Source organism: Podarcis melisellensis (assembly GCF_964234715.1).
Source record: "Podarcis melisellensis genome assembly, chromosome: 2".
Lineage (NCBI taxonomy): Eukaryota > Metazoa > Chordata > Lepidosauria > Squamata > Lacertidae > Podarcis > Podarcis melisellensis.
Genome location: NC_138529.1, coordinates 2,630,550 through 2,643,196, shown reverse-complemented (window position 1 = coordinate 2,643,196; position 12,647 = coordinate 2,630,550). Strand labels below are relative to the sequence as shown.

At 45.8% G+C, this 12,647-nt stretch overlaps 1 protein-coding gene across 4 annotated transcripts in view; it reads left to right on the top strand.

Moving 5' to 3' along the window:
* The window catches only part of OLFM2 (olfactomedin 2), a 186,579-nt gene extending 179,076 nt beyond the window's left edge, over positions 1-7,503 (top strand). For all 4 annotated transcript variants that reach the window (XM_081898148.1, XM_081898146.1, XM_081898147.1 and 1 more), the window contains exon 6: positions 6,490-7,503. In XM_081898148.1, the coding sequence (XP_081754274.1) occupies positions 6,490-7,167 (678 nt within the window). In that variant the 3' untranslated portion in view covers positions 7,168-7,503. The remainder of the gene's footprint in view (positions 1-6,489) is intronic.
* The last annotated feature ends 5,144 nt before the right edge of the window (positions 7,504-12,647 follow it).

The window sequence follows — 12,647 nt, the reverse complement described above, 5'->3', positions numbered from 1 at the left end:
GATTAAGGCTGCGCCAGCAGGCTGAGTTCCCCTCTTTATCTTCTACAAAATAATCAGGCAACAGACTGTATTGTAAACATGAAAAATGTAACATTTACTTCCATAATAGTCTTGCTCAGGACTCAGCAGTGAGCAATTAGAAATACAAGACAGGCAAAGCTACTTCTAAATTACTTTTAAAATATGTGGTTGAGATTGAAGATGGTGCTTGGGCTTGGGAGAGCACAGACCTTGCGTAGTATCCCTATAGCTGCATGACGAGAAAAAAACTGTTCCTCAGGTGGGAGGAAGTTCAAAAAATTAAAAGCCATTATATTTTTCCTGCTTGTGCAAGTAGAGGATGTTACCTCATAAAGTGCCCTCTAGGAATTCAGGAGCCCTTTGAGTCTTCACCCCTTCACATTCCTGTTTAGAAAAACATATTGGCCCTTTTGACTGAAGTTTTCCTCACAATTCTGTGGTCTTAGTTATTTGGGTCAATCAGAAGATCTGTCTTGAGGATTATTCCACTTTGTGGGAGGGGGGTTGAGTAGATGACAATATGGTACCTTCCACTTTTGTAATTCCAGTGTATCATTCTACTTGCTTCTTTGTCTTTCAAGTTACATGTAAAAGAAGCTTATCTCCAGTTCATACAAGAACATGTGAATGAGGTTCACTATGGTCAGTAGTCTCTGGGTGAATGTAGCAGCTGAGGGTTCCAACAGCTGTGATAGCGACCTGCACTACCTCTCACTACTAGTTCACTTTCCCTCCTTGCTGGGAATTGGGCAGGAACTTCCTTATAGTCTCCTCTGCTCCTTTGAGCCCAAGAAGAATCTAGATGCTGTGGTGGTGCAAAAACAGGGTTGGAAGGGAGCAGCTGTTCAAACCTCTAGCTCATGGGTAGGCAAACTAAGGGCTGGGGGCCGCATCCGGCCCAATCGCTGCCTAAATCCGGCCCTTGGACGGACTGGGAATCAGTGTGTTCTTACATGAGTAGAAGGTGACCTTTTATTTAAAATGCATCTCTGGGTTATTTGTGGGGCCTGCCTGGTGTTTTTACATGAGTAGAAGTTGTGCTTTTATTTAAAATGTACCGTATCTCTGGGTTATTTATGGGGCATATAAATTCATTCATTCCCCCCCCAAAAAAAATATAGTCCGGCCCCCCACAAGGTCTGAGGGAGAGAGGGACCAGCCCACTTCTGAAAAAGTTTGCTGATTGTAGTGATTGTAGCTGCTACAATCACTTGGAGACTTCACTTTCATGGGCTCCTATGTTAACAGAGGCTTAATGTGAATTTCAGTCAATACAAGCCCTTATAAACTTTTGCAGGATCACATATTCCCAGTTTTCAAGGACTTGGCAAAGTCCTGTGGCTCCATAGAAAAATGATTTATTGAGAAGAAATACAAACAGGCTCCCTTCCCTTCCACCCCAGCTCTGCAGAAGAGACCAAGGAGGGGAACTTTCTCTGATCATCCTCCAAGTGTGAAATCAATTTTGCCCACCTCTTGCTATCACAATTCTTCTTCAGTTATTAAAAACTACTCGAGCATTTGATCAGCAGAAAAAGAGTGAAAATGTGTTTTAACTCTGTAAATTAAAGGAGAGAAAACATTGAATAAAACAAGCATAAATCATCCATAAAGGTTGGGATATGTTTACTCATTCTTTGCAGTTGAGCTTTTTGGCATGATAAAGCAGAGGGAAACAAGTGGGAGACAAAATTTGGATGGCAGAAAGCCCATGATGAATGAGTTACTTGGCCAGACTTTACAAGCAGCATTCACAGACTTGGTATCTTCAGTTAATAGAGCATAGGTAACAGAATGGGCTTGATAGCCCAATCATCTGATTCAGTACAAGCAGTGGGGCCGGGGGGACGTATATATGCATTGGTGGCTGGTGCCCATTGAGACTGGTTGGGCAGAAAATCAACAGTAGGCAAAACCAGTAACGGGCAGAGCCAACTAATTCTAGCTTGTCTCCATCCTCCTCCCAGCTGAGACAAAGGAAGTAGAAGCTGACAGTCAGTGCCACCTCCAGGATTGGTTGTAAACTGATGGAGCAGCACCCCATTTGGCCCAATGGGACCTTGAGCCCCCAAGCCACACATTTGCCTCTGAGACCCCAAGCCACACATTGCCCTCATGGCTATGAGGTGGTCAGCTTGGTTACCGTTTTTCTCTTGAAAAGTACATAGAGCTGAAGGGGAAAGTTGGAAGAGTGACAACCTTCCCCACTTCCAGTTTCAGCTCCATGTGCTTTTTCAAGACTCAGATTAATTCTTCTGGATATGACTCTTCCCCAGATCCATTGGAAAAAATGATGTGTTTGTGCACACTTTCTCTCTTTTGTGATTTGGGGAGGGGAATTAGAAGTGACCAGAGTGAGTAGTAGCCATGGCACTTTCTCAAAAAGAAAATGTACCCATGGGCCTAATAATGCAGGTTGGCAGCCCCGGGATTCCAGGGTGTGAGGATGAAGGAATCCAGACTAGCTTTCTCCAAGAGATGCTGGTTCTCTGTATTCTAGAATGGCATGCTCCAAAAAGGGTTGTATCACATGATTTTATTTCCTAACTATATAGATTATCACCAAGAACATTGCAGGTATTCTGCACAAGGACAGGCTAACTATATAGCTGACTGGGCAGTCTACCCATAGACAGGTTGGTAGAGGACTCATGTCCCGGACCAATGCATGTTGGAATTCATGAAGACAGATCTCCCATGGCTGCAATGGCTGAGTTGTGGCCAGTAGCCCAGATCGCTTTAGGCTAGGGATCACATGGAATCTAGGCTTCATGTCCAACTTCCACTGCCATCTCAAATTCATGTCTGTCTTGGCAGTGTAGATACCCTAGGATGAAGGGGATACCTTGTAAATACTAGCTACTGGAAACCACAGGAGAGGAGAATGCTGTTGTGCTCAAATTCTGCTTGTGGGTTTCCCACTGGTATCTGGTTGGCCACTGTGAGAACAGGATGCTGGATTAGGTGGGCTATCGGCCTGATCCAGCAGGACTCTTTGTATGTTCTTATCACCCAGATGAGTCACAAATGAGGCCCCAGAACTGGAATGTCAAAATAGTCTAAACTAAGAGGATACACCAGTCCTTGGAAGGAGAAGGCAAGATAGAAATGTGATCAGTAACTGGGAAGTTACATGAGAGACTGGATTCTTCCTGGTTGAACTGGAATTTGAAAAGGGATTCCTCTTAGGCAGAGCTGGCCACACTGTCTACTACCCTACATAGCCTCTTTGGATTTAACCAGCTCTCTCTTGAGATATTTCCACCAGGAACACTATTCTAAAACCTGACATATGTAACAGTTAAACAATAACTCCAGGTTTCAGGGGACTCTCAGCAAGTGCTCCTGCTGGACCCCCTCCAACATTGGTGGGCCCCTTGCCACTATCAACTGCAGTAGGTGTCTCTGAGACACCATTTAAAATTTCCCACAGTGCCCCTGAAGCAAGTGGTGCTCCAGAGCAGTCTTTTCCAACTTCATGCCTTCCAGGTGTTGTTGGACTACAACTCCCAGCATTCATGGCCATTGATCAGGGCGGCTAGGACTGATAAGAGCTGGAGTCCAGCAACACCTGGAGGGCACCAGGTTGGGAAAGGTTGCTCCAGGGCATTATGGGGAATTTAAAATGGCAGTTCATTGACCTAGCATTATGATCACAGGGGAGGAATTAACACTGGTGGATCCCCAGCAGTTATCTGAGGGAGGTGGGAGCTGAGGCGGCTAATTTTAATGATCAAGTCAAATGATCAAGCTGCAAACCATAGTTTTTGCACTCTCAGTCTTCAGTCCCATCCGATTAACTTCTGGTGATAATGCAAACTTTCTCAGTGTCTTATTTCTAGTTGACAGTTGGCTCCAGGGGACTTGGAAAGCATGCGTGTTATATGTCTGGCTGTATCTCTCCCCCTCCCACTATGCCTTTCCTTTTGAGTGAATTATACTTTAAATTTCAAAAGGTAGCCCTGAGCTTTGGAGAGAAAGAGAGGAGGGGAGGGGGGGATCCAGTTTAGGCACCAAACACAGCTAATCCGATGCAGGGAGATGTCAGCTGCTCCATCAAATAGGCTTAATTGTTTAAAGAAGAATGAAAGGGGAAGAGAAAGGCACAGATCCCTGGGGCTGCTCTGCTGAGCCCCAGTGTTAGGCAGAGAGCAAAGAAGCCTCCGGCAAAGTTTATACACTCAAGGCTTCCTGTCTCCTTCGCCAATGTTTGAAGCAAACAGTGGAGCTCTCCAATCTGGCATCTGGTCAGGGCCTGTGAGAGCTGATGATGAGCATGTTAATGGTCTGGACCAATTGTGCAGCTGACAATGAGCTGAGATTGGAAGGATGTGCTGCTTGGGCTTCAAAAGTGCTTGCCAAGTTGCTGTGATGCAGAAGGCAAAGGGCATTTGCAGGGGACTGCCATTGGGTCCCACTAGTTAACTGCCCTTGCAACCCTTGCTACCAGGTTATTTTTCACCATCTCCCACCACAAGCTTATTCTCCGAAGGAAATACACAGAGAGAGCTATGAAGGCAAGCTACAGTGAAAGACTCGGCAAGCAAGGAAAGGGTTAACTCGGCTTGTGATCAGTGCTTGTGCTGACTGCCCAGAGGTCACATTTCAGAGATGGTTGCCATCTTGCGTGTGGCACCAAGGGCAGTTGAGTATCCTATCTGGAAGGAGGAGCTTGCTCCACAGATGCACCAGTGTCCTGTGCTGGAGCAATCTCATGCACCCTCTGGGGATCAGAGGGAGAGAAAGAAGGCCTTGATCTGGGTCTGCACAATTCCAGTGAAATGGTCTGCGCACAGGGTGTGACAAAATCTCAGAGCAGTAAAATCTTAGATACCAGTAGTATATGTGAAAATGATCTAGGGGTCTTGGTGGACCACAAGCTTAACATGAGTCAGCAGTGTGATGCAGCAGCAAAAAAAGAGCTAACACTATTCTAGGCTGCATCAACAGAAGTCTAGTATCCAGATCAAAGGAAGTCATAGTCCCACTCTCTTCTGCCATGGTCAGACCACACCTGGAATACTGTGTCCAATTCTGGGCACCACAATTTAAGAGGGATGTTGACAAGCTGGAAGGTGTGCAGAGGAGAGCAAAGAAAATGATTAAGGCTTATGAGGAGCAGTTGAGGGAGCTGGATATGTTTAGCCTGGATAAGAGGAGACTGAGAGGAGATATGAAAGCCATCTTCCAATATCTCAAGGGCTGTTACATGGAGCAAGCTTGTTTGCTCCTGCTCTGGAAGGTAGGACTTGAACCAATGGCCTCAAGTTACAAAAAAGGAGATTCCAACAAAACTTCAGGAAGAACTTTTTGACACTAAGAATTGCTCAAGGTACCCCTGTGGAAGCAGTGCAGAGAAAGATACAACCAGAGGGTGGAGTGTGAAGAAGGAACCAGGGGAATGACTGCAGATACTAGAAGTGTGCAACAACCACAGGATTGCAAAGCATTGAGCAGCAATGCTCTGCCTTCCAGGCTTCGAACTAATCTGGTTCCCCAAGGGGTGGAGCTGAAGTTTTAACTGTTTGTGTGCTGTCTACAGCTTTGCTTCCCATTTGCTATTGTTGCAGAGCACTTCTGATCCTTCAACTGGCCCAAGTGTGGCAGTTCTAGCAATTTTTCTCAACCTTGCCTGAAAAGCTGCATGAATCGAAATTCTTTTTTCTACACAGCTGCTGTACAGAAGTGCAATGAAGGGTTTCCTCCTTTGTGCCTGGGGGCACCTTCCCCATGCAAGGCCATGCTCCCAGCCTCTTCCCTCACCTGCTGCATTCAGGGAATACATTGCTTTAGGAACAGGCACCTCTGGCCATTTGGGTCTCTCAACTACTGTGTTCTTCAGTTATGTTCTCCACATTTAAAAAGTTCTCATGAAAATTCATGAGCCTTTTAGTGCTTTTAGAGCCTTTTCTAATATACACATTTTTAGCATGCAACTTTTGTGCAATAAACAGTACCCATCTTTGCTAGCAGTCTAATGCATTTGATGTATTCTTTTTGCTAATCCATAAGCATTTTTATGCACACTTTCTGCTAAATGATGCATTTTGGACATAATTGGCTGGAGACTGCACTGCAAAATTTAAGGATGGGGGGATGTAGGCCATAGGAGCCAACTCTTCAGCCCCCCCATAAAATATTTGAGGCAGCCAAGCCATCTTAAGTTGATGGGCATTGCCATTCAAATGGTGTGCATGCACCATGTGATCGATTATGCAGGGTGAGGCTTACCTGCCCCCCCCCCCGATTTTATTTACTTTCTTTCTCTTCTCTAAGATGATAATACTAACAATAATTAGGGTCTGGGCTGGAAATTTAAGTGGGGTAGATGATGCTCTCTTTTTTCCATTTAGATTTTCAGCTTTGGACCTCAAATTACCTGTTCTTCCCATATAGCTGCACTGAAGTGATCTGGTACAGAGTAATCTCAGCAGGATCCATTCTAATGCCCCTTGTGCTCTTCCTTAGGTCTGGTACATGGATGGCTACTACAAAGGCCGTCGTGTCCTGGAATACCGTACACTCAATGACTTCATCACAGGCCAAAACTTTGTCCAGCACCTGCTGCCTCATCCCTGGGCTGGCACCGGCCACGTGGTCTTCAATGGGTCCCTCTACTACAACAAGTACCAGAGCAACATAGTGGTGAAGTACCATTTCCGTTCACGGAGTGTGGTCGTGCAGCGCAGCCTCAACACCGCTGGCTACAACAACACCTTCCCCTACTCCTGGGGTGGCTTCTCAGACATCGACTTCATGGTGGATGAGAATGGGCTCTGGGCAGTCTACACCACCAACCAGAATGCTGGCAACATTGTAGTAAGCAGGATGGACCCTGTCACGCTGGAGATTCTTCGTAGCTGGGACACCGGCTACCCCAAGCGGAGTGCAGGTGAATCCTTCATCATCTGCGGGACCCTCTATGTGACCAATTCACACCTGGCTGGGGCTAAGATCTATTTTGCCTACTACACAAACACTTCTAGCTATGAGTACACGGATATTCCCTTCCACAATCAGTATTCCCACATATCCATGTTGGACTACAACCCCCGGGAGAGGGTCCTCTATACCTGGAACAATGGCCACCAGGTCATCTACAACGTGACTCTTTTCCATGTCATCAAGACTTCAGGAGAGTTATAATCCCATAAGCAAAGAGGCCTCAACTCTCTCACAGTTGTCATTTTTGTTCATTTTCTCTCTTATCCTTGTGGGTTTGGGAGGTGGGGGAGCACTGCGCCCTGCAAACTCAGTGGCCTGGGAAAACACTCCGTGATGCCATTATTTCTACATAATAAAGCAAACAGATTTCTTCTTTCTCTTTCTCTCTCTTTCTCTCTTTTCTCTCTTTCCTGTGGTTGATGATGCATGGATCTGGTTTGGGGCTTCTTTGGGGGGTGGCGGCTATTTTTATATTTTTTTATTGATTTTATTTTATTTATTTACCGGTGGCAAATAAAGACAATCTCGTTGAGGTTAGATGGAGTTTGGGCCCTTCTTGGTTCAATGAATGACTTGGATGCTGGGAGATATTCAGGGTTCCAACTGGGGATATGGGCATTGGCTTTGAAAACAAAGATCCAGCCTTTCCCTTTGAAAGCTCCAAGGAAACGCAAGAGGAAAATCGTCCTTGGGAGGCCGTGAGCTCCAGTTCTGCGCCTCCCAACCCTCTCTAAAGCTATGATTTGGACTACAGCTCCCATCAGCCCAACCAGCATGTGCTAACTAGGGATGATAGTTATTGTAGTCCAAAACCTCTGGATGTCTTCAGGATGGCAAAGGCTGTGCTAAGGGCTTCTTCTGTGGGAGTTTGCCTCCCATCAGCTAGGGAAGACTGCTTGGTTCACTTTTAACGGGAACCAATGTAATTCAAATTCCCTGAACCCGAAATGCAGGTATCTTTCAGGTCCTCCTTGCAGGCTTCCCACAGCCATCTGGTTGGCCACTGTGAGAACAGGATGCTGGACTTGGATGGGCACTGGCCTCATCCAGCAAGGCTCTTCTTAGGTTTTTAAGTTGACACTTATCTGAATTTTGCACTGCGTTCTTCAAGCAAAAAACATGCACACACACAGCTTCTATTGGGAAATAGCATACAACAACTTACAAAAATGTGTTTGTTAGTCAAAATCCCATGCAAAAATGAACATATTAGGAAAGATGTGTATGAAAAATATGTATTTTTTGACAGAAAGAAATTTAAAAATTGAAAATGCTTTTAAAAATGGGTCCTTAAATGTGAATGTCCATGCAAGTAGTTGATTTTTTAAAAGGCAAATTAATGCAGAAATGGACAGAACAGACTTGCGTCTAAACAGATTCAAAAGTTGGATGGATCTGGAAAAGTCTGACCGGCCCAGCCCTACATCCACCCATAAAACTCCCAGTTTGCAGCCTGGAGAGTTGTTTTGCTGCTCTTAAGCTGAAAATACAGTGGGAGATGTTGTTGCCAGTGGTAGCTCTGCAGTCTACCATTCATAGACAGGGAAGGAAAGAACAGGAAAAAATGATATGTGACAACATTGTCTCCTGTGTAATGGGAGGGACAGTAGCTTCGTGGTAGTGCACAGGCATGGCTTGAGTGTTGCAGAGGAAGAAACAACAAGTAGGGCAGGAAAGCCACGGAGAAGCCCTCTGGATTGGTAAAATGATCTGCTGTGGAAGAATCATCCCTCCTGAGTTTCTGCATGAATCACCATCTCCTGACTGGGTCATTTAGCAGGTGATGGGAAATACCTCTTTTTGCCTGAGAGTGTGGAGAGGCACTGCAGAAGAATCAACAGGATTGGGCAAGATGGACAGAGAGTCTGATCTGGTGTAAGGCAACTACCTACACTTCCCATGAAGGAGGCAGGCTCAGAGGCAGAGACACAACAAGCACCTTCCTCTGAGGAGAGGTCATTCTCCTCAATCTTAATGTTAGGAGCAATCAAGTAATCCAAATCAATGCAAATATGGGCAGAATATGTTCTTCTTGGCAGATGCTGCTTGCATGAAGGGACAGCCAGAGAAACAACAGGCAGAGACACAACGCGATAGATACCGTGGGTTCCCAGGAGATTTGATTGTGCCAAGCATACTCCCCATTCTCCCACTCCACCCTAGCAGTGCCCTTGCATATAATTTGTGCAAGGAAATAGCTGCTGTAGCCCACCAGGATGGAGCATCAGCCAATGGTTTCTGGCCCTTCCCGACAAGTTGCCCAACAAAGCACCTAGCAAATTGCTATTCAGAGTGAATCATGTTGTGAACTTGCCTTGAAACTGAAAAGAATATTTTAGCTGCAAGAACAGCCCTATTATGCCCTGGGCAAAACTGCTGTCTCCCTTCCTGGCAGAATTTTACAGGTTGAAGAAACGTGAGTTTAAAGATTTTGTTTTAAATATCTTGGGGGTTTTGGAAAACACACAAGGTCATTCAGGAGGAAGGCAGGTCCACACCACCCCCAATCAAAAAGGCAGAACCATGTCACCTCCCAGGATACTTTCAGGCCTCCCACAAGCCAGCTTTAAGAATCCCTCAATAGCTATTATGCTTGCAGCTCTGAACAGCGCTGGATTAGCCAGGTGACAATGTTTGGTACAGTGCAATGTCCAAGGTCGACTGGAGTCCTTCCAGTTGTGAAGTGAGCTGAAAAGGTGCCCATGTGAGGTACGTAAAATTAGAAGTTAAGCGAGGCTACTGTTGCAGGAGGCTGTGATCACTGTGGCCTGTTAATGCTGACGGAAAAGAAAACTGAGTTCACAAATCACAAGAGGTGTGAGAACCTCTTGCTTCTAGAATCCTGTTTGCTGATCTTGGAACGTAGGTCTCGGTTCCACAGTATCAGTCCTGCTGCTTATCAAGTCCATTCACCTGACTCCAAGCACACATCAAGACACCCCTTCCCTCTTCCCCTAATTCCTCCTTGTCCCCTCAGTCAAAAGACTTCAGAAGGTGCCAAACATTCAATAGGGAGGAGCCTTCTCTGATCTCAACCGGAAGAGAGTTCCTTAAAATTGGGACTTGGGAGCCAGTTGTGGCTTTTGAGGCCTCTCAATCTGGGTCTGGGGATTTCCCCAAAGTCACACTCCTCATCAGCTCTATGCTTCACTCGCCCTTTTTGGGTGCTTTCACTAGTCTGGAATTTGTCCTTGCCTGCATGGAGAATCGAGAGATGGGGTGGAAGAGGTGCAAGTGCTGGTTTTTACATTTCTGCAATGCATTCTGCTGCTAAAGTAAGAGTCACATCCATTGCTCTTCCCTATTTTTCTTCTGGTCCCACCCACTTTTGGCTCCACCTCTTCCCAGCAGTGGCATGCAGTCTCTGGAGGGCTGCCCAGGCAGGAACGTGGCCTTCAGACTGGAAAACTTTCCTTGCCTCAATCTGAATTTCAAGGTGTGGCCAGGGCCACCCCTCCCCCCGCCCAGGATGAAATGGCAGGAGCTGCCCTTTGAGGTCTCCTGGGCTCTACACCAGCTCAGCATGATTCAGAGCAGGGAGCCCTAGATGGCCTTTAATTCCCACTTCAGTCATCAAGTAAGGTTGTTTTGCTATCCCCTACCTGATTCCTGATGTAGATCTTCACTCACCCCTTCTTACCTGGTTGGGAGGGTGCCATTTTGTAGTTTGCCTCAGGTGCCAAAATGTCTTGGGGTGCATGGGTGTAGCCAAGGGGGGCAGCTGCCGCCCGTAAACCAAGTAAATCAATAACAATATTTAACTAACTGAGGTTCTTCCCCCCCCCCAACATAAAGCCTGCTCCCCTAACATAAATCGTGGCTACCCCAGGGTGGGGTGCTAGGCAGAATGGCCTCAACTGTTGAGTTTTGTGAACAAAATTCAGATCTGTGTTACAGACATCAACAAAATGCAAGCACAGAAGGTGGGCCATTTGGAGTGGCCTTTTCTCTTTGAAATGCAGGGAGGAATGCCAACTGTAGGGGGGAGCGTGAGAGAGCACTTACTTTGCAGGGTGAATATCTTGTACTTTGTCGGCTAGTGATAATTCTTTGAGATCTACAGCAGGACTCACCTAGGCGCTTGCTATCCGCCTTTGTGTGTCTCAGATAAGGCTCTTGGCATAGCCAAGTGGACATTTGTTTAAGCAGCGGAGATCCTATCGCTCGTCTCAGTGGCTGACACCAAATTGACTCAAATAAGTGATCAAAGGCAGGCACCGTCCATCTTGCAATGTAGCTTAGGGCTGAGATATTCTCAGCCTGGGAGGATACAACAAACTCATTTACTCTATACTGTGCAAGGATTCATGTGCCTTCACGTCTCCCAGGGGTTATGAGAGATAATAGGTTTTACTCTAGCAGCACCATGTGGTCCAGTGTTTCTCAAAATTGGGTCCCCAGATGCTGTTGGACTACAACTTCCATCATCCCTGTTCTACTAGCTAAGGAAGATGGAAGTTATAGTCAAGCAACAGGGAGGCTGTTTCAGGGCAGGAGACTGGATTGAAACCACTGTGCTGTTTGACACATTTCAATATCACTATTTCAGACCTATTCTAAGGACGTAGCAGACTTTTATAGCAGGCATTTTCAGGGCATCTTTGATTACAGTTACAACTGAATTGATCCCACAGCATAATGTGGAGATTCCTCCTTGGACAAAACATCCCAGGAAAGGAATGGGGGAGGAGTGTTAGTTAGCTTGTCATAAACCCCAGTTTTCTAATTTTTAAATGCCAAAAGCATTCCAACCATTTAATTTGAGGGAAATGCCATAGCTCTGTGGTAGAGCATCTTTTATGCATACCAAAGGTCTGAGGTTTGATCCCCAGCATCTCCAGGTAAGGTTCTCTGAAATCCTGGAGATCTGCCAGCAGACAGTGTAGTCAATACTGAACTACATGGACCAATGATCTGGCTCAGCTTAAGGTGCTTCCTATGTTCCAAGTTCTGGCAACAGTTTCTCAGCGTGGGTCATCCACTCACTCCTGCTGTTGTGTCACACCACACCCACTGGTGGTATATCAATCCACAATTTCATAACATTACAGGCAATGCAGTGTAAAAGCACCAACTAAGAAACGTACACAATAAGACCCATGTCCCAACACACCCCAAGGTTGCGATCTTAACCTCATTTACCTGGGAGTAAGCTCTTTTAATTCAGTGGGACACAATTTTGCATGGGCATCTTTAGGATTGTGCTGGAAAATACTTTCTAGTGAATGGTGTTTTATAAGTAAACAGCAGGTATGTGGGGTTGGGGTGGGGGCAATATGGCTCATGACCCTAGCCTACATTGACCCTATTAACACAGTTTAGGAAAACAAACGTTATAAACTGCAACAGTACACCAGTGATGCATCCTAATGCAGACCCTTCAAGTGTCTCTATTTACAGGGACATCCCTGATTTAGATAAGCCATCCCAGTTTTTGATTTGATCCCGAAAAGTCCCACTTTTCCTTAGGATATCCCTATTTTCATTGGATAAATGTTGGAGGGTATGGAGTTATCCAACCACTGAGCCATCTGAAGGCAATCCTGTATAGCAAAGGGTTTTTTTAATGTTTTGTTATGTTTTTATATATGTTGGAAGCTGCCCAGAGTGGCTGGGGCAACCCAGTAAGATGTGTGGGGTATAAATAGTAAAATTGTTGTGCTGGAAAGGGACATCCCTAT